A 26,717-nucleotide genomic window follows, 5' to 3' on the forward strand; every position below is an offset into this window, starting at 1 on the left:
CTTTAACTAGGACAGAAACCGTACAGAACATTTGTATTTTTTCCCATGAGCCTTTGTATCGCTTCAGCACAGAACAGTTCCAAAAACCCAGCCCCGCCCATGTGCTAACTTAACCTTAGTTATCTCTGCCTGATATAATCTGTGCATTGCACACTTAAGATGATTATTACAAACAACTAATGTGATTTAGTAATGCATATGTTTTTTAACAAAACATGAAAGGATAATTGGTGACAACTAAAAAGTTTAATTACAACTAAATCTGGGTTTACAGTGTGGAAATACAAGCCACTGTCTTGGGCACTGTTAATTTTTATGTGTTGAAACTGTATCACAATGTCTCAGCAGCAATGTGTCATATCGAACAGAACGGCGTATGTTGTGGGTCATTACACCCCTAACATCTGTGGGGGGGTGATGGTTGACGTGTCAGATGAAGCCGATACACATCTTAAGAGAGCTCACTCAGTTGTTAATGTTGATTCACACGCCCACTTCAAATGCTTCATTAAACCGCCACGCTGCTCATTGCTTACGTCTCTGTTGTCGGCTCTGTGTGACTCAAGGAAGCTGTTAAACACACACACAGACGCAAGCACGCACGCACACACACACACACACACACACACACACAGCGTCAGAGTGTCAGAGTGTCAGAGTGCAGAAGCTAATAGACAGATAGCATTGAGAGAGTGAAGCACAAGGCAGAAAGAGAAAAACAGAAAAAGAGGAGGAGAAAAAAGCTGAAGGGAGGGGTCAAGGGGGGGAGAGAAAGAGGAGGGAGGTGTAACAGGGATACATGCATAGGGAGGAGGAGGAAGAGGAGGCTGTGGATGAGTCATCAGCCTGAGCTATCACGGACAGATTTAAATCGGTGGTAGCTGTCACAGCTCCACAGAGAGAGAGAGAGAGAGAGAGAGAGAGAGAGAGAGAGAGAGAGAGAGAGAGAGAGAGAGAGAGAGAGAAAGGCGTGAATTCAGTGCAGAAGAGGGGAGAATGATGAGGCCCCGAGGGTGAGACGTCAGGGCTGCAGGGGGCTCAGAGTGCAGCGTGGATCCATTTCTGTTTTCCATCTGTAGACTCTGTACACACTCTACTGATGATCGGGGCACATGAGTGGATCTCACTGTACAGCACCAGGCATTAGAGCTAAAATGATTTGTCGTCTAATCAATTATTCAATCAGTGGGATAGTTGAGTAATTATTTCAGTGTTTTATTGAGCGGATATGACAACCACTCTTTATAAGGATGCAAACGGGAGGATTTGATGTTTTTTTTTCTGTGATTGGTATCAATTGTTAATTGAATATCTTGATTTAGAGGAACGCTTTCAGTCCTTTTTATCTGCCTCTCAAAGTCTCGTAGCTATTAAGCTACGTGTTTCAAATTAGGATGTTTTGCACATTTTCGTCTTGAGAATAAACAGAATTATTAAAATGAAAGATGATCTTTGAAGTGAAAATTTGCATTTAAGATTCATGTTAAATAATTACACATATGTAGAATTTAGAAAACATCTGTTACAAACTGCCCTTTCTTAGAAATCAGAAGGTGTCAAAGATCACACAGAATAGAATCCGTTAGCCTGCTGAGCTAACTCCGGCTCATTTACACTTCCTTTGCTGTTGATTAATGAGCAAAGCCCCCTGTCAAATAAACAAATACATGAAGTGAAATAAATGAAATGAAATAGAATCCAAGTAAGAGTGAAATCACCTCACATTGTACAACATCCTCAAATCATAAACAGGTGAAAACCTTGCCTCTTTCTACATTAAGAAGAATGGGACACAAAGAAACTCTGATGTGCACATGTTGCTTGGATTGTCATAACAACAAGACATATATATATATATATATATATATATATATAACAACATGAAAAGAGGGGGCACAACCAACGTGTGATAGCTCATTTTGTTTGCATGGACCAGAGCTACTGATGTATTCACTGACCACAAAAACGTGTGAATTAGAGGGTTAATTGATAACAAATAAAATATTTTTTCCCAGCCCCAGTCGGGATGTTTCCATTTACTCTGTGTTATATATAATTAGGGTCCTATTTATGTTTAAAAAGTGAATTTCTGTGTTTTCGGACATGGACAGAATTTTTCTCTTGATCAAAATGTCATAACATTTGGTGCCTGGATTCTTCTTTTCAGCTGTAGCTGCTTTCCTTCCAGAGTTCACCATACAACACAACTCTGCTTTACATCATCCCAATCAGATAAAGACATCCAAAGTGGACGCAGATAATAACATCTGTTGTTCTTTAATCTGATGGAGGCCAGCGATTTACTGTTGTTGTTGTTGTTTTTTACATTTTTCTTCTAGGATGGATGACATTCAGCTCTGCAAAGACATCATGAGTTTAAAGCAGGAGCTGAGACAGATTGTCACAGTACCAGGTACACACACACACACACACATTTACCTCCTGTCTGCTGAAGAAAACCATCTGTAAGCATATCAGGAAATAAACCTCTCACAATTGATTCTCTGTGTGCAAAACTGTCCACGCTCCCTGTTTGGACTCGATCAAAATGAGAGTTTTTGGCAGAAACTGCTTCTGTTTGCAGCTCGCCAGAGTCCCACAACCTCAGCAGGTGTCACGGTGATTTATAGGAAGAGTCTTTACGTTAAACTACACAGGATTGATCGTAAGTCTCAGGGACAAGTTGGAGTTATGAGGGAGAGATAATTACACAAACACACACACACACACACACACACACACACACACACACACACACACACACACACACACAGACATAAACACACACACATGCATCATCACTGTGAAGACAATATGATATGAGCTGGGGGAAGGCATCCAGAATGACTTTCAGTAAACACTTCTTTTTACTGGATGTAAGTTGTTGGTTTGTGGCGCAGGAGACAGAATCAGAATTTTTTTTTTTTACCAACTGCAATGTAGCCCTGCACTGTACAGAGTGAGGACGAAATAACAGAAACACCTGATAATGTAACAAAATCCAAATATTGTGATGCTTATGTTTGTGTGACTATTTGTGATGTTTTGATTTGTGTTGATTTGATTCAGAGCTGCAGTCAGGATTAAAAAAATACTGAGCTCATGGATCGTCCACCCCGCCTGCCCCAGAGAGAAAGTTTTCTCCACAATCCTATGTAACCTTTCCTGAACAGCGGTAACTGTGGCAACATGGGGTTATTAAGGGATGTCAAATGCAAATATGTAGTTTAACAGTATTTAACTGGAAAAATAGAGTCACCGACTCAGTAGTATTCGTTACACAGCAACACCTTACTCTGTGGAGTTTTTGACCTTGTGTAGTGTAAATCTCTTTAAGTGAGTAACACCAAATTTAAATATAACATGTTTGTTTACACAAAAACTCCACAGGGCACCTTTAAGTTTGCTAACATGAACTAGCATTAGCCACCATAAGCTACTGGTCATATCAGACCAAGTAAGGCTGTAGAGGCAAAACCTGTGAGTGTTAAGCAAGGGTGTGTTTATAACTTTTAAATTCAGCTTTTAATTTGCAAGAGGAAGAATGTGTTATTTCTTTATTTCAAAATGTATATAATCTAGCTTTAAGGTCCACTTACATGCTTGTTCAGGAGCTTTTGACCACATCACACTTCCTCATCAGCAGAAAAAAAACAAAGGGGAAAAAGGGGACAATTTTACTGTTCAATCCCATTTTCTCCATAATGCCAGAAATAAAATCCTGTTAGAGGTTATTATGTTGTTAGATTTTTTTTGATTTACTGTTGTACTGGACATATATTCCAATTCAACTATATTATAAAAATGAATGGAATCTGCCCATAAAATATCCACCATTTCTTTGGGTGTAATTGTTGAATTAAAACTTCCCCCAGGCTGGTAAGAAATTCCCAGAAAAAAACTCCAGAAGACGGTGACTTCACTGTCCTTAAAGGTGGCTGCAGCTTTGATTGGATTGCAATAATGAAAGCGATCCTATTATTGTGTCCACCCCCTCTGTGCTTTTGGGATTACCGGTCACACAAACTGCACGCTGTCGCACAAAAACGGCCCCTCGTTGACATTCCCATGAGCCCCTGGGGCCTCATGTGTACAGTTGCTGGTGGGCTCTGGCAGCCCATTAACTTCACTGCCCAACGAGAGTCACGTGACAAAGAGACTCTGGAGCCTCTCCTCTCCGGCTCCTCTGACATTGGGATTTATGCGTTGTAGCCGTGTGCCCCTCAGGTTGTTCTGCCCGCGGGGAAATACACGCTGAAGCTGCACTGCTCCACTTTGTTTCCGGATGGGAGAAGAAGCTAATGTTTACAATCATTTTTCCAACCCTTTCCACCCCCCCCCCCAGCAGTGTCAGACAACCTTCCGCTGCGACTGTCTGTGCATGTGTGTGTGTGTGTGTGTGTGTCGGTTGGGTCTGTTTATGTGTGTGTTTTTCTATGCTTTGGAGTGTGAAGGTTAGGAAAGTGAGTGAGACAAAGCAAAGAGGATGTTGCGTTTGTAGAGCTCTGACTGTGATGAAATTCCTTGACCAAATTAAAAACAGAGCTCTGTAGCATTTGTATGAATGAATCAGTGCCTTCTTATGAATTATGCATGAGGGGAGAATTAAAGGTGTGTGTGATGTGACTCAGTGTGTAAGAGCCAGCTGTCTTTGCTGTAAGGTCAAGTTGCAACTTGGAAAACCCGCATTTATATTTTGATTTGTGGAGAATATTAAATTTTTAGTTCAGTCTGCTTGTCCCTCCAGTCATCCATTTATTTATTTATGACTTTCATTTCCCTTTCTCCTTTCCCCCAGAGAAAGAAAAAAACAAGAAGCACAGGCAGCGAGAAGAAGAGCTGATTCTGAAGATTCATAAACTGGTGCAGAAGAGGGATTTCCTGGTCGACGATGCTGAGGTGGAGAGATTAAGGTACAGCGCACACAGGCATAGGCAATATCCGGCGTCTGCGGGACACGACTGATTGCTTGTTTACTCAGTGTTGGGTTGAAATGCATCTACTGTTAGTTTCTTCACTTGATAGATATAGGATGGTTGAGGAACAGCGGGAAAGAGACCCATTAGATTAAATGTGAGCATCTGCCTGCTGTGAGAGTGTGTGTGTGTGTGTGTGTGTGTGTGTCTGACTGTTTTCTACTCCCTCCTCCGCTCCCACTGATAACCCACAGTGTGTGACAGAGATAACTTTCGGATAGATGTGATATTAAAAAATGTAAAATCACAGGCTGGTTTAAGAACACTGGATGAAATTTGTAACTTCAAAAGGTAATTTTTAAAAGTGGACCCTCGAACATATGTATTATTCTATAACTTTATATAAAATAATACATCTTTTACATCCTGTGTTGTAAAAAAAGAAAAGAAAAGGGAAATACCTACCAAATGGCTACCACAAACACAGGTGTTACTAAAAACATTAACAATGGCCCCTCTCTATTTAGTGCCCATATTATGAACAAAATAATGGGATTTGGGGTGTTATTTTGTGTCTCTGGTGTTGAATGTCCTCTGCTTTAAGTCTCCGGGTGAGCTGTTCAAAATCTGCCCCGCTTTCTACGTCACTAGCGTCACTGTAGAACATGCTAGCGCTAGCATGCTAGCTCATGCTCAGTAGCAAAACACTGCTACAACACACACACTAGTTCTCCATAATCTCCAAAAGAACTACCTCCATGTCCCTGCTCTGCAGGTATTCCACAAATGGCCCTGGTTTAGAAGAAGTCTCCCAGCTAATCCTGCCTTGTACTGACCAAAGGTGGAGAAACAGTTATCTAGCTGATGTGATCTTACCTAGCTACTGCACATGTCCGACTCCCAACAAAGATAGTAAAGAAGTGAGATGTCTCACTCTGTAGCTAAAACAGAGACCCAAACACAGAGGGTGAAAACAGGATCTGCAGCAATGTGCGGTACAACTAAAATAGTTTTTTTTTTTTTTTTTTAATGAAACCATGTAAACTTATTCTGGTACAACCTCAAAATACAATTATTAACCTGAAAATGAGCATAATATGGGCGCTTTAAGAGTCATGACAGTCAGTCGGCATGAACAATTCCAGGGCCGTGAAACCTGAACAGCTAAATGGTATTCAGCCATAATTCATTTTCTGTTTTACACCTGTGCTTTTCCTACTGTGACATCATAAAGAGGCACAAACTGCAGTCCAGGTAGCTTACATAAAGCTACTCAGTGGCTTACAACCCCCCTGTAGTGACTGCATTGTATTCAAACAGCCGACTATGTGACTGTACCTTAACCCCAGGGAGCGAGAGGAGGACAAGGAGATGGCCGAGTACCTCAGACTGAAGTTGATGCCTCTGGAGAAGAAGCTCAAGGTCACACAAAGTAAGTAAAAATAAAATGCACAAAATACAAAGTGACAGAGGGGCAGGAATACTGTTCACTTTCACATCCACTGTGTGATGATCTCCTTTACCTTTTTTTTTAATGGCAAGATCCTCCAAAGCCCAAGAGACAAATACCAGAGCCGCCTCCCAACAAACCATCCATCACCAAGTCAGGAGTGGCCATCATTAAGGATTGCTGTGGGGCCACCCAGTGTGCGGTCATGTAACTCACACAGACCCCTTTGTGACCTTGTCCCCGTGTCAAAAACAACACACCCACATCTCACTGACACGCCATGCATCACTTCCTGTGACTCAGAGAACCTCAGTTAACTGTGTTTTGCCCTTGTAGCTGTTCAGAAATCCGGTTAGTAATTAAATCGATTAATCAAAAGATTAAGTTTCAGCCACATTGTTTGGGAGCTGATCCCTAATCAATGCTTAAAGGTAATCTCACTATAGGTTTCTGTAAGTGTCCACAGTATGTATGAAGTAAAAGGGATTTGTAAATACAAATCTGATTAATGTCTTCAATTTGGATTAGAATGGATCATTCCATCATGTATCATTCCTCTAAGATGGCAATATGTTCTAAGATCATGGTTGATTAACAGAGGAAGCCTCTCCAGAACTACAAGCACAATGTTAACGGAGTGAAGTATTAATTCTTAGATTCTCCGTCTGACAGGAAAAAAAAAAAAAAAAATCCATCCGCTATCGTGCCAACATGTTTGACAACAGTTTTTTTTTCTTCCATTTTAACATCAAACAGTGAACCTCTTTCACTTTCCGGAGGACCCCCAACTCTGCGTTTTTATCAGTCACATCTATTCTGACTCCATGCGTTGGCTCGTACAGCATTTTCATTCATAATCTGCGATCAAGTAATATCTGCTGTACTGGATTTTTAAGCTTTGGCAAAGGAAAAATATCACAAATTCTCTGATGGTCATTGAAAGTTAAACTCCACTGCAACACTGCTACAAAGTCAGGTCGGTATTAGGTGTTCCAACGTTTGCTTTTCACATAAATGTGAACATATATGACCCACTTTTGTAGCAGTGTTTCTGCTGGTTCACAAACCTGTCATTTTTGGTTTACCCATGTTTATGCAAACACAGTGGGGTGTTTTAGTATTTTTTTTATTTTTAATAACAAAAGGTCCACTATGCTCGCTCATGTCTCCGAGTCACATCCCTGGCCATACTAACGTCATCTCAGCCATTAGCTACTGGGAAATATTGCCTGTGGTAGTATGACATCATTTGTAGTTCTTCTGGATATTGCTGACAAACAACTTGCATCCTCTGAATTTAATCTTGCATTTTTATGATAAACACCAGGAAATGAATAGATGGTGTACAATTGAGTGTATTTTAGGACATTAGTGACTCATGTCAAGCAAAAGTGTTGCCCTGTCCCTTTACCTTCTTTATTCTGATAATGTGGCGTTCTGTAGTAGTGAATTTATGAAGGTTCTCAGTTGAATATTGAACAAATATGCAGAAAATAAGCTGAAACTATACCTGTACATACATGTTTAAATAAAGAGCATCTTTCAGGAACGTGCTGGGTGATAGAGTTATTTGAATCTTTCAAAAACACAGCAAAAACACAATGAGACTGAGGCAGAATTGATGCTTGTGAAATTTAATAACTGAAATCTTTTTTGGTCCCTTCAACAACGTTAAACTGTTACAGGAGATGCAGTAAAATGGTGTGACAGATTGGGGGGGGGGGGGGGGTTAAGTGAACACATAACACAGTTGTAAACAAAAACATAAATCAGTCTAATTAAAAAGGACACCATTGAGTTAATTAAACCTTTTCTTCAACTGTAGAACCGATGTGGAACATGAAACTGATTAAGCAAGATGAGGTCCCATACAGTTAACAGAAAGAGGTAAAGACACAAAAACGAGTTTCACCCCCTCCTACTTCACTACCAAATTTCACATTATTTCATGAACCAAAACTATGCAAAAAGTGCATATTTTGACAGGTACAATAGCTTCTCAGTGATGTAACAGAGAGAGAAATATAGAGTAAAATATATTCATGAGTTAGTTGCCACTGCAGTACTCTGAGGGAGAGCTAGGTTTTGCTCAAAGTCACAAAAAAGTTATCCATCCTTACTGCCAAAGTTAAATCTAGATATTTAATCTGAGCATTTTTTAAGCCCATTTTTAACATTACCAATTCTAAATAATTAACTATTTTGAGGTGCTCATTCCATAATCAAAGAGGTTTCCAGACAGTCAGAAAAACATTGCAGGAAAGACCTGGACCCCAACCGCCCTAATTAAAAACATTTTGATTGGCATTCAGACATTTTTGGAACGTTGGCAGGTGGAATCTCTCAGCTTTAAAAAGGCTTTTCATACCAAGTCTGGGACAAAGAAAAAAAAAAAAAAAAAAAAAAAGTATTAACACTGGCTAAAGAGGTAAACAGTCCAATTGGAAACTGATTAAATGGGCTTTTACCCATTCTTTGAACATTTTGCAACACAAACAAGAACAACCACCCTTAGACTCAGTCATGCTAAACTTCCCGGCAGCCGACATTATTTGATGGCAATTCAGCAGCCAGTAAACACTTGACAGGAAAAACGGAGAAACCAACACATCAGTAAGTAAAAACTCCTCTATGCAAGATGTGAGGGATGGGGAGACACGATGGCGACTCCTTAGGCACCGTGGCAAATACAAGCCATTGTAAAAGCCAGGCAGATTCCAGAGAGCCGCAGAGGGTCCTCTGTGTGTACGTCACAGTCTGTGCAGGAGGCTGCCCAGAGCCCCCATGGTGCTCCATAAACAGCCTACCGCCACATCTTTCCCCTAAAAACTCACAACCAATCACCTTGTCATTAAAAATCAAAAACACAGGAGTGCTTACTGCTCCCCTCGAACTCTTCAAACCCAAGCAGTGGACATCACTACAGACACGGTGCTTACGAGCAACAAGGTTAACTCTAAAAACCCTGAGCATTTAATGTGGCAACTGCAAGGGTGACGCCAACTCTATGACCCCTAAAACATGGTGGAAATAAAAGACCTCTTAAAGAATGTCTGTTCCTGTCTGCTCCTACTGGGCTTACACCATGCATAAACTCATTTATGCACACCATGCATATTTCACACCACCTACTCCAGTGTAAACCACACAGACAAAACACAGCTAAAAGAACACACTGGCTGCTGGTGAAAGCCGAACAATTTAAGTACGGAATATCTTAGTTCCTGCTGCCTGAGCACACATCTGGCAAGAGCATTGAAGAGCCAACCCTGTCAGGCCTTCATTAGTGGCCCGGGAGTGACTAGCCAAAATCTTCACAATAAATTAAGTCAAAGTACAACAAGAATAAAACAATTCCTGAGAGCAGTGCTTGTCGCAATATCAATCATGAGTTTGCCATCAATGCTTTAACTGTTCAAATGTCCGTTAGCTTCTGTTAAGAAAGCCACGATATGAAAAGTTAACACTAATGTTAAGTCCCACCATTAAATTGCCCTCAGACACGCCACACATTTAGACCAAACTCTTCAACGGACTACTAAATACTCTGCATAATATAAAGGGAACTGAAAATACTGTCTTGAGGTTACTAAACAAAGACAAACAAGAATATACCTAAAAGAGAAGCTACTTCTTTAGAAATCCTTAGTACTTTAGTTGTGAGAAGACCGGAGGAATAGACTGAAAGAATGAAACAGGCGGGTGCTTAGCGGCCAGTTTGGTTGACATGTCTATGGTTACCTACAAAAGCAAATGTTCCCAAAATTTGAAAAGAAGCGTAAAAATTATTGAATGTAATAAATGAAATGCTCGGTTTTCAGCAATACAGCAAGGATGTATACATTTAGGTATCTCATTATTGCACATGAACAAAACCCTACTATAAAACTTCGGTTATTTGGCAGTTTTATAATCTAAGAATTTGAGCAACTACATTTCTTGAATTAAAAACACAGAAAACGTAGTTACTCATCCCTGGCATATCTCCCATTACCCAATACATGTATACAGTGACACCCAACTCATCTTTAGACTCTGCATTCATTGTAAGCCAACGAGTTTTCTTTGACAACGTGGCTCTGAACTGAAGATGCACAGAAATATAATTTAACTTCTATGGAGATGAACTCAAACACACGTTACAGTAGATGAATTTGGCAATTCAATTCAAAGAATTGCAGAAAATCTGCAAGAAGAAAATCACAGCTTGGTGAACGTCATCGGAAAAACACACCGATTGAGAAATAAGCAAACAAAGGTGGCCGTAAGCGCTCAAGAAGAAAAGCAACAGCCTGTTAAGGATCTAGAGGGGACAACGCCAATGCTTCTCTGGGGTCACTTCTGTGTAGTGTGTCCAGTGTAGCCGCTCAACTCTTGTATTTAGAGTTACTAATGTGTGAACTAGTAATGCTGTGTGTGCGTGTGAGAGAGAGTGACTGTGTGAAACGGATCAGAGACCTGCTATGAATGAGAAGTTGGCAGCTAGCTTAATTCTGCTGCGTGTGGCTCTTCTGCTGGGACTGTCCATGGACAACGGGGTCTTTGTGTCAGAGGGGGGCGGAGATTTGGGGACTGCAGAGTCGTCTGTGCTGCCAGGCTGTCCAGGAGGATCAGGTGTGCCGTCTGCAACGGCTCCAGCATCTGGTTTGTCGCTCACTGAAATCACACACAAGCACACCGAATGAAAAGACCGGAATGGTGAAAATATAAGTGTGATGTACTCATTCAAATGTATTTTTGTTCTCCCTTGCTTTGCCTAATACGGTCTGTTTTGCTCTGATATGTTTTTTTTTTTTTAAGAAGAAGAAGAACGAAAGGAGTCTGTGACAAGGTCACATAATCCTCCAATTTTATAAATGTGTGGAACAAATACAACTTTTAATTAAACATCTAAACAGCCTCCAAATAGACAGGTCATAGACCAGCTGACTGGTTTAATGCACACATAATCTCACCTCTCCCATTGCAAGTGTGTAGCAGGACCTTTGGTGGGGCCAGTTTTTCCTCAACCCTCACCCTCAAAGCTCAGTACCGGAACCAACCCGTTACCCGCAATTATCTCTAAGCCTAATCCAGACCCGACCCATTAATTTAAGTCCTAGGACCCGACACCCAGGACCTTGTTGAGGTCATGCAAAGACTCTGCAGTAATCATTTATCCATATAGTAAGTACAGACAAAACTCCCCTGTTGCTTTCAGACAAACTCCTCCTCACTGCTGAAATTACATTTTGTTAATTGTTCTCTGCATATTTGTCAGTCCGTGCGATACAGATGTCTGATCAGACAGAAGCTGCTCAGCGTCCATGCAGCCACCACAAAAATGTACCGTTGTTCTCACCCACTGCCTGCGGTTCATTTTTATATTGGCTTGTAAGTTTATATAAATATAATTTCTACCCATTACACAACTTTTTCCACAGGTACGTGACCTGGTGCAGGACTGATATACAGTGATATACAGTGACCCTCAGGCAATGTAATATTGCGAAAGGCCCCCTCTAGAGCCCGGGTCTTGTTTGCCCGTTGTGGGCTAGGGATCATTGTAAGCTAATGAAAAACACAGTGATTGTTAGTTTTAGGGGATTCTACACTGATGAAAACAGTTCTATATGTACATATATCTCAAATCTGGTACATTGAAACTGACCGGTTGGAATTTTCTCCTCAAAGTGAATCAGGTCCGTCTCCTGGAGGGGAACAGGGTGGAGCTGAGGTGATGGTAGGCAGGATGGTACAGGACCACACAGTAGGTCTACTGCTGATGTCAGATACAGCAGCTCCGATTCCACCACTACATCGCCACCTAGCAGGTAAAACAACATCTTCATTTCTTTTCTTTAAATCTGAGAAAGACTGACAGAGCAGAGCCATCTTTATAAAACATATTTATGTGTTCTTTACTTTATTTTTGTATTAACAAACTCAAAAAAAGAAATATCCGGAGCAGTCAATACTTGTGTGACCTATGTTACCTGGACTCTGGGTTCCAGATGTTGCGTTGCTAATTGGGCTGTCTCTCGGGCTTTCCGTGTTCTCTTCTGGTTGGGGGCTGTTGGAGATTGAAGGGCTAGCCCTTGCTAAACAGAACACAAACACACACCCATGTTAAACAGCTTCCACACACTGTAGGTGGCATCTGGTAAAATCCCTCCCCAAGTATTGCCTAGGGAGTACCCAGAGATTAGACCATTGTCATAGAATCACTTTAGCCTGCAGCCATTATTTACAGTCTGTGTATATACACCAATGGTTGCAACTAAAGAAGCATGCTATGCCATCACCGTCACCTTTCATATCGTTCTTCAAAACGATAATCCTCTTGTGACCATGCCCTTTGATCCAGACCACCTGGTGATAACATGTCACAAAACAAAAAAAAAATATGCAGATGAAGACCTATACAAACAAATGAGGAAATTTATAACGAGCTCTGAAAAGAATCAAGTATAAGATTCAATTAATACTGGCAGATCTCACTTCTAAAATGTAGCTATGGGTTGTTGACTTGGACAATGACAGTCTACTACAGTAAAAGTACCAAATGAAGTTAATTCTCACCTGTGGAATGGCGCTGAGCAGCTCATCAGTGCTGGTGTATCCATAGGAACGTGGTTCAAGGCTGCAGCCTGTAAATTTGTTATAAGCCCCCTGGAACTCTGTCAGGAAGATCTGGTTGTAATGGTAGGTGTGGAGCAGGCCGCGTACGTTACGGGCAAACTGGTAAAGCCTGGTCAGCCTCACCCACTCCTCATCAACACCACTGGCTGGGCTGCCAGCTTTGTTGTTGTCATCACTTTCTTCAGTGTACAACTGTGGGAAAAGATAGCACACAAGTCAGTTCAGCCTTTGTGTAAACTATTCAATTAAAATAAAGACAGTGGGTAGAGAGTAAAAAAAAAAAAAAATTTATTGACTGTAGGACAGGAAAATGTAGAAAGCTTGAAAAGAATTTTAAGATAGAAAGACAAACCTCCACAAGGTATGGCAGGCTCTTGAGTAACTCGCTGAGGGAGAGGAAGCCATATTCACATGGGTTGAGAGGGGCTCCATGGACGGTCAGGTAATGCTGACTCAGCTCATCCACTTTAAAACCCCTGGTGACGTGCTCCTCCTCTTGGGACATGAGCAGAGCCAGTAGCTGGGAGGTCAGTGAACGCAAAGACTTCCTATTGATCAACTGCACTTCCCGACCCCCCGAGCCATCCACCACCTTGAAATTGAAAGGAAGCGGCTGTGTGTTTACTGGTATTTTCACTGGTGATTTTAAATAAAAAATTGTTTTACCAAGTGAGGCAGTGCTATGATTATCATCCACAGCAAAGAATGTGTCTGTAGGTTGCTCTATATCACTCAAAAGAAGTTTCCAGGACGTCAGAGTTGATTTAAACCTTAAATAATATAAATGGTTTTGTGGGGTAGTCAGACAAAATTATATTTTTAATGACTTAATAAGGTTTTTTGGAAAAATAAATAAAGTTTACTTTGTGACTATATGTGTGAGCTGTAGCTTAATTGAATGTTGATCAGCTATAATCTACTGTGCTATACTAAGAATTTCCTTTCTCTTTTTGTCTTTTATTCCTAGAGCTTAACAACTGTGAATTTGTTGAAGAGTCTGGCAATTCTGTGTCAAATTGTGGAAACGGTTCCAAATGCAGAGTACTTCTCCTCAATGGGCATATTCAACAGATTGACAGGCTTGTTAATCAGCTAGTTAGACTTGGCAAAGGAGCGGTGGTGTTGAGCGGCGAAATACAAGGAATATTTTGAGATGAGATTCCTATCCGTAAGCAGGGAATATAATTTATAACACAAAGGCTCTTATGACAACAAAATCGCCAACTAATACTTGTCTTTACCTTGACAACATGGCAGAGTTTGGTCAGCAGAGCCGGCAGGGAGCTGGCATCATAGCCTTGCAGGCGTAGACCATAACCAAAGGTCTTGCTGTACTCCGTGAGCAGCTGGCAGACAGGAAGACTGGAGTTTTTCTGAGCCCGAAGCAGCTTGACCAGCTGAGCGGCCAGCGCCTTGATGCGCTCCACTTCTGTCAGAGTCAGCACTTTCTCCTCACCACACTCCAACACCTGACGAAGGTACAGCAAGTAAACAAGGGTTTAGGTAGAGACAAAGGAAAAGGCATGAATGCTTGATCAAAAGGACAACTCAACCCAGTCCAATCTAAGCATGACATATGGGTAGTCCCATGAAGAGCCAGAAATCTGACCCAGGAGTTATTCTGTTCAAATGACCGTAGGAGGAGCAAATATCATGGGCGCTGCATAATGATCAGGTATTAGCAGGTCACTTTGAATTAGCAGTTCAAAGAAGCAAATAAGATGGAAAAATGGAAATGTATTACTGAGATACTTCGTATCAATCACCGTGTTAAGATAATGTCCTGATCATTGGATTTCTCTTGGCTGCACAACAAAGAAGGACCATCATTGCACACCAGAAACACTTTGATTCCTCATAGTTGAGGGTTGGAGCATCAAGGACCACAAGTCTTCCTAACTCACCATCAGTATGTTGGGGATCGCCTCGAAGAGCTCCATTAGCTTGGTGAAGCCGTAGTAGCTGAGTTTGCACTGACGACCGAAGTGATGGTGGTAGGTAGGTATGAACTTACTAAAGGCCATTCGGCAGTGAGGCTGGTGACGAAGAAGGTCCACCACCTCCTTCCCAAACTGCCTAGTGCGCTCTATTTCCTCCACAGTACGCTCTGTGGGCAAATAAAGAGGGAATTCAGGGAAATTACATCAGTGACATTGTATGACATTCTAATTATTAGTTGTTTTCATAGAGATTTGGACACATCACTACACACGACTTCCAAATACATCTTTTTATTAACGAGTTTAAACAGACCTCTCTTGGGAACGGAGAGGACGGTGTCCGTGTCCTGATGTGTAATAGTGATGGTGGTGTCGGGGATCTCCGTCAACAGGTCCATCAATTCACATATGCCATAATCGATGACCCTCCAGTCTCTGGAGAAGCACCTGTAATAAGACATTACAAACATTCACGACACATGATATTCACACACACTTTTCTCTAACCTGGGGCATAAGGAGACTTCACAGACAAACTCACAAGCAAATTGTTAGCGTTTATCTGCCAATGTAAAGACATCTACAGCTCCAAGCAATGTTGACTGACCAATGGTATGCCTGCATGAAGTCCTTGATTGCCACTTGTTTGCTGGCTTGAAATTTAAGCAGTTTGAGCAGGTCTTGGGTGAAGCGCTTCACTTGAGCACGATGAGTCAGGGTCAGTAAACGCTTGGTACCCATACCCAAGATCTGGAAGTAAAGAAAAATAGAATAAACACCCAATATGTAGAATTAAAAATAAAAAAAAATAAAAAAAAGTTCAAGATCAATACCTGCAGGACATGTGGCACGGCCTCCAGAAGCTCCAGCAGCTTGGAGTAGCCATAGTCAGAGACACGGCACTGCTTGGCAAAGTGATGGTGGTATGATGGTATGAACTTGTTCATTGGCATGATGCAAGAAGGCTGACTCTTCAGCAGGTCAATGATCTCACGGCTGAATTGGATGAGCTGTGGGTTTCCAACAGGACTCTTGCAGCGCTGAATCCACGTTTCTACATGTAAAAAGTTGTATTTTTACTTTTGATATAAAATGTCTTTAATAGGTATATCCGGCTGGTAATTACACCACTATGTAGGTACAGCAATGCAGGAAGCTCAACAACCGCCAACAAAAAGGTTGAGATTTTGAATGTTCTTACCAGAGTTTGGTGCTGGTTGTTTGTTGTGGATCCACTTGATGACTTTGAAGCCATTCTGAGCTGTGACTATTGTGATACTGGGAACACATGTAATGAGATGCTCCAGAGGAATCCCACCCTCCAGTGTCTCGTTGCCCAGCTGCAAGGGGCGGAATTTTGATGCATAGCAGTCCGGAAAACTAAATGTAAAACATTTTACATTATGGACTTCAAAATCTATGAAAACATGCTTGGTTTGATAAAAAAAAAAAAAAAAAAAAGAAGATGACTTTGGTTTTCACCTGAGTAATGGAAGAGTCCCCTCATGTGATTGCAACAGACTGTGGACCTCTGATGATAAGGTGCTCAGAGACATCACAACAAAAGGTATTGTATAGGAGTCCGGGTCAAAGTCAGCCTCACTGAAAAAACAAGATATATAAGAGATAGAAAAGACACAATCAGTGATAGAAACAGTGGGGGCTTGTGAAAGTTAAGGTTGATGAAGACAGGTCAAGATGCATATTTAATACATAAATCAAATTGTAAAAGATAAAAAAATAACAAAACAAGTTTTATTAGAAGGTCAAATCAGTGTGTAGGATTACATATTTTCATGCTATAAGCATTTACACACGCACACGCACAAAAATGGCCTAACTAACCTGAAGTCCTGCTGTGTGTAGTGCTCTCTGCAGACAGGTTCATGGTACTCCAGCTCCTCAAACACTATGGGGCTGCCGCTAGCAGAGGAGGAGCCCTCCTGGGACTGGGAAGACCCCAGTGGACTCTGACGTATTTGACTGCTGTGCAGTAGGCACACAAGTCTTGAGCTTCCCTGTTCCCGCACTGCCACCACCTCTGGTAGCCTGTACAGATCCCCAACCACAAGCTTACGCGAAAATCTGGGGGGGGGAGGAGAAGAAAAAAAAAAAAAAAAAGAGAGAGAGAGAGAAATGAGCATATAGTTTTCTGGCAACTACTTTAAAACGCAATTATTATCAATTTGGAATTGCTATACAAAATGCTAAGTGCAAAATATGTATAGGTAAAGTTGTTCATATTTGAAAGCCATGAGTTGAGTCCAAGCCACTTACTTCTTCTCATAGATCTCTGTAAACTTGAAGAGGGGAAGGCAATTTGCAGGGGCATCCTGAAGAATGCTGATGATCTCGGTGCTGCAGAATGAAAAAAGCTGACATGTACAACCACCACAATCCAAACAGTATGAGAAAATATGTGTCCATATACTATATCAGAAAGTTCCATGAACCCTCAACAATGCTCGACTGTACCTGAGCATGGCAAGGGATTTGCTGCTACCACCAGTGATCAGAGACACCTGAATGCGCTTGCCTCCGATCTTATAACGGTGCAGGCCACTGACAGCACTTATTGCCTGCTGCAGGGACAACATCTGGATTGTGGCCTTCAACTGATAGTCTGTGTGGGGGCTAAGCTCAACAGCTTTCACCTAGACAAAACAAGTCACACCACAAGGAGCTGTTTTGAGAAGAGTGAATCTTGCTTCAAGTAGATATTGACAAGCAAACCTTCCACCTTAAAAGATCTTTATTTTGGACTCGGATGTTAAGAGGATACAGGCGTATTTGATCAACACATTTATCAGTACAAGAACGTAACTGGAGTAAGCCTTACCCGCCCATAACGGGAGAAGGTGTCATGCAGTGTCTGCTGCAGATCTTTGCGGGACATTCTATAGTCCAGGTTGGCCACTTGGACCTCTGCCCCATCTGAGAAAGGCTCAGGAGGACCTTCTGGACACATGCTACGAGGGGCAGCCAGGAGGGGCGAGGACCGGCTGGACAGGCAGGGCGACACACTCCTGTTAGAGAAGAAAAATACAAAAATAACAGAGAAAATAACATAACATTTAATGTTATGACATTCTGGAGAATTTGTATGAGCAGTATGTCACCACCATAACGCTCTAGGTTAACTTTTCAAATATTATGACTTTAAACCCGTTATGTCACCTGGATGACCAGGAGCCCTGGGACAGGATGTGGGGACTGAAGCTCCTGTGCAGGTTCAACTTGCTGAAGGCTGAGGGAATACTAATCTGGAACTCCCCTGAGCCCTTTTCCCCTTGTTCTACAGGGGATTCAGTCACACTGCGAGGGTATGAGCCCTCTCGTCTACATGGAAAGATGGAGAAAAAGGGGACACATGTAAGGGCAACATCCTTTGTAGTGCAAGGCTTTAAAAATGTCTTGTTTTAGAAAAAGGATACAATTCTAGGCCAACAAAAAATAATTTGGTGCTTGATTGACTAGAAAATAAAACCAGAGATACTGCCCCCCCACTAGCTGATATTTTAGGTTAAAATGACAATTCTGGTTGATTCCAACACTTAGCTCTGCTTTTTATAACTTTGGAGCGCTGTCAGTAAAGAGAAAAACTAAAACCAATCAATGCTGCCTATACAGTGTTATCCTCCTGCTAGACTTAGCAGGCAACAGGCCAAAACAGGGCATGTTAACGTGTTTTTGCCTCTTTAACAAGTTCAAAATTTCATTAAAAGTGCCTAGCCATGTGAAGCAATTCCTTCCGAAGGAACACAGTGAATCAGACTGCTGTCGATGTGAAAGAAATGCATCAAAGTTCTGCTAATTCTGCTTTGTTCAGTTCCAGTGTTGAGACGGCAGTTAGAGAGCTTAGGCACCGTCAACAAACTACAACACAGAAAAGAGATAAAAAACAAATATGTAGGCTATCAACTTGATGATTAAATAAGGTAGTGTCTCCAAACTTACCTCAATTATAACTTGTCTCCTGCTAGTTTTACTACAGCACTTATATTTAAAAAATAAGCATATGCTTATTTTTGAAAATCTCTTTTCGGTGTTGTGGTTTGTAGAAGGTCCCAAAGCACTCCTTGCAATATTAACACAGGAACTAAACAGAGCTGAATTAGCACAACTTTCATGCATTTCTGTCACATCTACAGTAGTGAGATTCATTGTGTTCACTCAGAAAAATCACTTCATATGGGGAGGCACTGGTAATGACATTTTGAAGATGTTAAAGAGGCAAAAACATTTAAAACATGCCCTGTTTCAGTCTGTTGGTGATAACGAGGATAACAGTGTAGGCAGCACCAATTGTTTGTCTCTCTATTGACAGCATTACAAATTTACAAACAGAGCTATGTGTTGTAATCGACCGGAATTCATCCTTTAACGCTAGCAAATGAACCCTTTTGAAAAACAAAAACAGTATATGGAGCCAGATATCAAAGAGCTTTCATCTTGTTATCAAATGACATTCTCAGTCTAATATCCCTTTTGCCTGTGTGTACCTCCGTCTGTACATAGATTCTCCAGCAAAGCCAGGCTTGGACAGCTGCTCCAGGGCTCCTGTTTCACCATTACTGTGAGGGGAAGAGGAAGCAGCACGTCCTTTCTCCAGGTGGTGGAAGCCCATTCTGGTCTTTCCCTCCAAACTACCTAGCTCCTGGATTAGAGAGAGAACAGATGTCAATACTGTAGATGTTGACTGGGTGGATACTGTTGATGTGTGTGCGTGTCTGTCAAGCTCAAATGGAAAAAGTCATGGAATGTCAATCTGATTTCTGAGGTTGAACTATGGATGTGCATATAAAATGACCTAGCCTGACTCTTAAACAGCATTATTAACCAGCTGAGTGTTATTCAGGGCATCTTTGCTATGTGGAGACAACTTTACAACTAACAGATTTATGATTTAGTAATTGACAAATGCATTGGAGCCATAGTCCACAGCTAATGATAGTCATGAGAATGTGTTTTACCTATAAACCCATATAACTTTTTATCAACATGAACCATACCTATGATAAAAAGGTTGCTACAGTTCACTTATAGTGTTTGCGTTATCGGACATTTGGACCTCTGAATTTCTCTTTAGTGGCCCAACTCTGACAAAACTTAAAATGACCATCCCTAGCTTAAGTCTATACAGTAATCCATTCATGTGTCACTTTTCTCTAGTCTTCCACACTGGTCTGGTGGTCCAGCCACTACAGGTCAGTTTTATCCGAGTGGAAAACTGCATGGGCCAAACCAAATTAATAGAGGCATGGCACAGACGTTGGACAAAACACAAACATTGGCTACTCACATGAAGCAGTATATCAGCACTGATATACTAGACAAACAGTCGGGAAAAATAGCACAAAAGCTATAGGCTAATTCATGCATTAGTATGATGAATGACCAATGAACATGCAAGACAATAAGGGATACATGAAGCACTAACACAGGCAGGCAAATGAAGCTTAGCAAGCAGCTAAAAGCAGTTAGTCAAAGCAGCAATTAGAGGGACACTGGGGAGGTGATTTACATAGCAGCCCAGACAAGGATAGAGGGCAACGGAGGTTAAGGGGAAGCAGGCACTGGCGAGTCTGCTGACCTGATGGGGCTTGGCTGGAGCACCACCGGGAGGCCCACTGCACCCTCTCCTGGGGGTGTAGGGCCTTTCGGGCACTGGGCCAGGGGCGTGGCACGGGCGGGTTGCTCGCCGTTGCCTCCTAGGTGACCTGGGCTTCTCCAGGTGCAGAAAGGAGGAGGATATGGATGGGGGAGAGCCGAACATTGAATCCTGGCTTTGATATGTGTGGGGCAGAGTCTGAGGCAAGTGATGGGACTGAGACTGAAGCTCAAGCTCAGGACTTGCATTGTCTCTGGGCCGTGGGGAGAAGGAGAGGCTGATTTGGTGGCCAAACACATCCTCATTTTCCATTCGCTTGCGGGCACGCGCAGCTGCCTCAGTGCTGCCAAAACGGAGGACTGCTGTGCCCTGGGCCATGCCCAGTACCTTGCCACCACAGTTGTCTGACAGGCGGCGCAGCCTGAGCTTCACAGCGTTCCGCAGGCTCTTGTCACAGTTGACAGGGAGGTTGTGCACATAGAGGAGGTTGAAACTGGGCTGAGGGAGGGAAGAGACAGCGTGCCTGTCTGGTTTGTATAATTTACACTTTAAAAAAAAATTAAAACAGTGGTCTTCCTTGTAGTTGAAAAACAATTTGAAGAATGGCTGTGAGTGGTATAGAAAAATATTATATACTATATATAATCAAGACCCCTGAAAGAAAATTGGGTAAGTAAATAATTGTGAAGATGATCCATTTCACATTGCAACTCCCTCTCTGCCTTCTTGGCAAATCCCCAAATTCCTTGGTAACTTTGGCCAGCACCTACTAACCTCATTTAATACAGATTAGAATCAACAACATATTTGATAACAATTTTTTTTTTTAAGTCCTAATGAAGCATTTGTGAGGCCTACCTGTGCTTTGACAAGCATACGTGGTGGCAGATCAGCTGTGATCTCCTGGAAGGCCACATGGCGGTGGGCATGCTGCAGTAGCGCTGAAGATGTATGGCTGCCATGGACCAGGATTACCTGGAAGCCATGGCGATGGCGCAGGTCACTCAGCTCACTTGCAAAGTTCACATCCGCTTTTAAAAATGAATAGTTAACGAGTGTTAATCCCAAAAAAACTTTTGCAATCAAGGCTGTAATTATAGTGAATCTGAGCTGAACTCACAGGATACTAATACAACAGTTGCAGGTGTGGTGTGGGTCTCAGCAAAACGTCGTAGGCTCTGGCGGAGCTTGTCATCTGCAGCATTCTTGGCTGTGGCGTTGATGTGCGCAACAGTAACCTGATTAAGCAAAATTATGTATAGATAGCTTTAGTTTCTTTCCTATGTTGTTCAATTTTCTATGGTTGTCTTTTTTTTTGGGGGGGGGGGGGGACTACTTTGACATGTTCATGTCATTTTATGGAGGTTAATGTCTCAAGTGGAAATATCTTAAAAAATAACATGAAAGAGGCCGTTTCATTGTACTTTTCTAAAGGCTCCATCATGCAGTATCTGATTTGGCGCAAAATGAATAGTATGTATAAATAGTATGACAATGCCTCATGAAAACTTAGTCTATCCAAGTTAATTAAGCCCTGTATTAAATGGTACATTTTCTCCCATTTAATAACCACATGACCAACTCTCCCCATCATAAATCCTTAGCTCAATGGTATTCATTTAGGGTGTAAATGTCAGACATTTGTAAATGTAGCCTTGAAAATACATGAAATGGGTTAGTACCTGGCAGTTGTTGAGCTCTTGGATGACAGCTTTACTCTCCTTGCTGATATCACAGACGCAAATGAACTCTGCCTCACGGTGGCCCTGAAAGAAATGGCTGCGAATACGCTGGACCACAGCTCCAGCAGAGCGACCGCTGGGCACGCTGCAGTTCTCAATGTCCCAGAAGACACCCACCGGAGGAATGTTCTCAGAACTACCATTCTCTGGCGAACCTAGCAGACAGTTAAACAATCTTTTGAAACAGCTTTAAAGCATCTTAAAAGCTTGATCTTAATTCTTTTGTTGTTGCCGTCAATTTGGATGAAAGAACATTACCTATCCACTTCACTCAAATGCCAAAAAGCTTTCCATTTCAAAACAGTCCAATCAAGACCCACAAGACAATTCAAAATAAAAATTCAAATAACTGTATATGCAGGAATTCTGTATTGTATAGCAAGAGTCCACTAACCGTACTTCTGGCCAGTTTTACCAAGGCTGGTCGATGACATGAGCATCATGCCATCAGAGGAGGTGCCACAGCCATTGCAAATAGGAATGGGGATAGGAGCAGTTTGGGGAATAGGAACATTGGGCCACGCCTTATCCGACTCCAAAGCCAGACCATTCATGGGCTGCAAATAGGTACAGATTAATACAACTGTCAGGGAAAACTCACATAAAAACAGACAACAGCAAGCAGTACTATACCAAATGCAATTTTATAACAATACAAAATAAGTCTGAGATCACCCGTGCATATAAAATAAAGTCACCTATAGGGATCTTCATGGCACACACATACAAAAGACCAGGGTGATGGACGAGAACTCTACCAACCTTCAACACGCAATCCTGGCAGTAGTGTGCTCCCTTCACACAAACCGTGCGTTCTACATTTAGGTGCAAAGGATTAGAGCAGAATTGTGCTGAGGTGGTTGTAGTGGTGATAGTGGTGGTGGATGGGTGATCACCAAGTGTGCTTCTCTGGGATCTTCTGGCTGATGGGCAGCAGTCCACACCACAGGTGTAGAAGCCAGAAGGGGCCAGGCAAGAGCCATGCAAGGGAGCGGGTAAAGAGGAAACGCAGGGGAGTGAGGAAGCCAGAGGTGCTGAGGAGGGAAACAGGCTGGGCGGACTGTATGGAAGAGGTACAGCTGGGTAGGTGTGAAGAAGCCCTGAGCAGCAGGAGAGGTAGGGGTGTGATGAAACAGGCTGAGAGGTAGCAACAGAAGAGGGCAGCTGGGGTTTGCTACCAATAGTGGGCAAAGGACCAAGAACTTCACCTCCACAGCTCATGTGATGTTTATACTGATGAAAAGATGAGGCTACAGAGCAGGCTACCGAGCAAGGGCCAGGCCTACTAATACTGCTGCTGATGGGTGCTCCCAGAGAGCCTGGGGCCATATAGAGTGAGACAACACCAGCAATGCTACTACTGCTACCAACAACACCTCCACTACCCAATAACTCATAGCCATCTGTGCTGCAATAGTCACAGTGTGTGTAAATGCTTACTTTGGGGCTAGTCCCCTCTTGTTGTTCCTGCTGTGATGGAGGCTGCTGTTGGTGGGTGTCGTGTGTAAGCTGAGGAGGCAAGCAGGGAGGAGGCATAGGGAGAGTGGCCAGAGAGAAGGGCTGGGATGATTGGGAAGAGGAAGTATGGAGTGGAGGATGAGGAGGAGGAGGGACATCTTTCAGTTCCAACACAGCCTTTCTGCTGTCCATGTAATTGTTCTGGAACATAAAAGAACCAGCAGATTAGTTCACATTCAGCAACAATGTTTTGGGGATTATGGTGTATTACCATCACTTGCTAACTCTTTATAGAAACGGCAAACATTTCATCAAAATGAATGAATAACCTGAATTAGTGTACACTGGTATTTACAGCACCCTCCAAGCAGGATATAACTGCACTGTTACTGACCAGAATTTAACCAATCTTACATGGCTGGTCAGAGTAAAAAGAAAAAAAAGGTATTGTACTATCTCTGCCAACACTTAAAAGCTGCCAGATTTTACGTTATACTTGCAGAATTATATGCCACCCACACTCCATTTAACTATGTCATCATGCATGTGAAGAGTGCAGAAAGTACCATTTTTTTAAAGACTCTGTTTGGCTTCCAAATCATTTGGTAGCTCCATTATAAAGTACAGTCAGTCTGAGGTTCAGAATTGACCTTTTTAACTGCATTACAATTACTTTTTAGATAGTGTTATCTGATGCATAAGAATAAGTACATTTTTCAATGCTTTGTCACTGGTTAAGTTACAAATGCTACGAGAGAGTTGCAATTCATTTTAAGGTAATATAGATATTACACGTGAGATAAATGCTCTAGGATTGTGGCCCAGACTGCTGCACTGATAATTGGCCTTTTAAATAAAGAGTTAATGAGAATTGATTCAACTTCCTTCACTCTCCCATACATGCCGGTGTACCTATACCTAAACTGTACACATATTAATACCTACTTTATCTGTGTGATGAGCAGAGGTGGTCTCATTGGTGGGGAAGCAGTCTTTAAGTTTCCATAGCAGGGTTGAGGCCTCTGTTTTGGGGTGACCAAGCCATGGGAAGGGTCTAGTGCTGCATATGTCTCTCTCCTTTCCCAGTCCTTCCATTATACAACCCGGAGAGGACTTTCACCATCCTTCACCTTTCTTCTCTCTCATGCTTTCCTGTGAAGAGAAAATGAAAGTTAAAAATGTGAACACTAAAACCTTGTTGTTAAGTCCTTACCGACTTATTTATGATAGCACAAGTCTGTTCGTACATTTGACTCACCACATCTTGTTTACGAGAGTTTAAAATTGAGAAAGAGGGCATGTCTGTGTATATAACGCTTCACTTTGTTAGCTACACACTTATGGACTGTTTACCTGAAGCTAAAAAACGCAACCGTTGCGTTTCCCCAAAGCGACTCGTGTAAACCGACCGACGTTAAATTAGCTAACGTTACAAGCTAGCTCACGTCAACGCAGTTTCTTTGAGTGTATTGGTTGTTGTTTATGACGGAATAAGCTAGTTTACTAGCTAAACTGCTATCTACCGTTAAATGTTTGCCTGGAGCTAGCATTAGACTCAAGCTAACAACAGGAACAATTTGTTAGCTTGTTTAACAGACACAAAGCTGTTCACGCCCACATGCTACCGTTCATTTGTCTTAACAGTGTAAATTATTATTGTTTGGTAACTTAATGGTGATTAATGTCCAAAATAGCTTGTTACTTAGATACCTGAGAAAATCGTCCTTCACATCCTCTTCAAGGGACTGTTGTTCCTCCGATCTGACTAGCTCCATAAACACCCGCACCTTTTTGTAACCTACTTTTGCCAGAAAGCACGCACAGCTGTCGCAAATGTTGTTGTTTTCTAGTGATTAATACATGTGATTGTGATACACTGCGTACAATTGTATGTCTACAATAACATACTTTTTTAGTTTAATTTATCCCTAGTTGAAGTTTTGACAATATTATTTTAAAGTTTAAATTTAAATCTTGTAAATAAAAGAAATTATTATTTTTGGGTGCATACATTTGGTACATTAAATTGGCATTTTATATTGGGCAACAAAATGTGGAAGTAATAGAACATCATGCATTTTCTCAATAATATAGCTATGCCAATATGTTTATTTAGCCTATAGACATATATTCCTAGAATATGATAACACTGGTCATAGGACCTTTACCATTATTTCATGTAGGCCTATTAAGTGAATATGGACACTTATATTACTTATATATATATATATATATATATATATATATATATATATATATATATATATATATATATATATATATATATATATATATATATATATATATATATATATATATATATATATATATATATATATATATATATATATATATATATATATACTTATATATTTTCTTAAGTGTGTACTTTTCATTCACTTTACTGAACGAGATTTAATTAAATCTATTGCATGTCATAATTTCTTACATTTCTTTTGAAAAATAAAATTTAATAAAACCTCAAGGGTGTAAAAAGTAGCATCACTTTTAGCCTTCAAATAAACAGTAATGGGACTGAATAATTGCCTTCCCTTTTTCTGAGCTGGAATTTTTGCCATTCCTTATGAAGAGATTTTATTAATTTAAGTGAACAGTAAGGACATTTACTCAAGTACTGTACTTAAATACAGTTTTGAGTATTTTCATTTAATGTTAGCTCATGTGATTCCCTGCATTTTAGCGGGAAATGTTGAATTTCTTTCTCTACTACATTTATTTGACAGCTATTGTTACTATACTTTACAGATTAAGAATTTTTTTTTTTATACAAAACATGCATAAACAAAGTTTGATGATTTTTTTGTAGATTAAACCATCCACCAACATAATTTAAAATCCTGTAGTAGACTACTCTGAAGGGAGCCATTCTGTATACTAAGGTACTCATTATGCAGATAATGTACTAATTACTTATAATATAATTAATTACTTATTTCACTATAGACAAGTTGCTCAAAA

General features: G+C 41.2%; 2 protein-coding genes across 7 annotated transcripts in view; one reads left to right on the forward strand and one right to left on the reverse strand.

Moving 5' to 3' along the window:
- bmerb1 (bMERB domain containing 1) overlaps positions 1-7,915 on the forward strand; it is a 15,732-nt gene extending 7,817 nt beyond the window's left edge. Inside the window, exons 3-6 of one of the 2 annotated variants that reach the window (XM_032541191.1) lie at positions 2,340-2,413; positions 4,799-4,913; positions 6,266-6,348; positions 6,454-7,915. In XM_032541191.1, coding sequence (XP_032397082.1) covers positions 2,340-2,413; positions 4,799-4,913; positions 6,266-6,348; positions 6,454-6,683 — 502 coding nt within the window. In that variant the 3' untranslated portion in view covers positions 6,684-7,915. The remainder of the gene's footprint in view (positions 1-2,339; positions 2,414-4,798; positions 4,914-6,265; positions 6,349-6,453) is intronic. The other variant, XM_032541200.1, reaches the window with a different exon arrangement.
- On the reverse strand, positions 948-25,573 carry marf1 (meiosis regulator and mRNA stability factor 1). 5 transcript variants are annotated; one of them, XM_032541047.1, is made up of 28 exons: positions 25,449-25,573; positions 24,684-24,890; positions 23,043-23,939; positions 22,675-22,837; positions 22,221-22,435; positions 21,659-21,776; positions 21,397-21,569; positions 20,521-21,036; positions 19,430-19,584; positions 18,105-18,266; positions 17,767-17,953; positions 17,403-17,581; positions 17,205-17,285; positions 16,773-17,012; positions 16,410-16,529; positions 16,129-16,307; positions 15,761-15,981; positions 15,535-15,677; positions 15,241-15,374; positions 14,892-15,094; positions 14,229-14,456; positions 13,340-13,579; positions 12,928-13,179; positions 12,651-12,717; positions 12,342-12,446; positions 12,017-12,172; positions 10,815-11,022; positions 948-969 (listed from the first exon to the last, which is right to left on the reverse strand). In XM_032541047.1, exons 2-27 carry the CDS (start codon positions 24,831-24,833, stop codon positions 10,817-10,819), a joined length of 5,490 nt encoding a protein of 1,829 aa, XP_032396938.1. In that variant the 5' UTR covers positions 24,834-24,890; positions 25,449-25,573; the 3' UTR covers positions 948-969; positions 10,815-10,816. The 5 variants fall into 5 exon arrangements, with proteins under 5 accessions (XP_032396938.1, XP_032396928.1, XP_032396946.1 ...); XM_032541037.1 differs by lacking the exon at positions 948-969 and adding an exon at positions 5,077-5,124 and having other exon boundaries at positions 10,787-11,022; XM_032541055.1 differs by lacking the exon at positions 948-969 and having other exon boundaries at positions 7,985-11,022; positions 12,657-12,717.
- Between the last annotated feature and the right edge of the window lie 1,144 nt (positions 25,574-26,717).

The sequence above is a fragment of the Etheostoma spectabile genome, chromosome 2, assembly GCF_008692095.1.
Source record: "Etheostoma spectabile isolate EspeVRDwgs_2016 chromosome 2, UIUC_Espe_1.0, whole genome shotgun sequence".
Classification (NCBI taxonomy): Eukaryota; Metazoa; Chordata; class Actinopteri; order Perciformes; family Percidae; genus Etheostoma; species Etheostoma spectabile.

What these genes read in the sequence shown, in the direction of transcription:
- marf1 (XM_032541047.1), bottom strand. Translation starts at nt 24,833, where the DNA reads ATGGAAGGACTGGGAAAGGAGAGAGACATATGCAGCACTAGACCCTTC. An exon ending in GAATCTATGTACAGACGGAG is followed by an intron (nt 18,267 to 19,429) that starts GTACACACAGGC and finishes CTTTCCATGTAG; the next exon opens with ACGAGAGGGCTCATACCCTC. An exon ending in TGAGGAGAAAATTCCAACCG is followed by an intron (nt 11,023 to 12,016) that starts GTCAGTTTCAAT and finishes GTGTGATTTCAG; the next exon opens with TGAGCGACAAACCAGATGCT.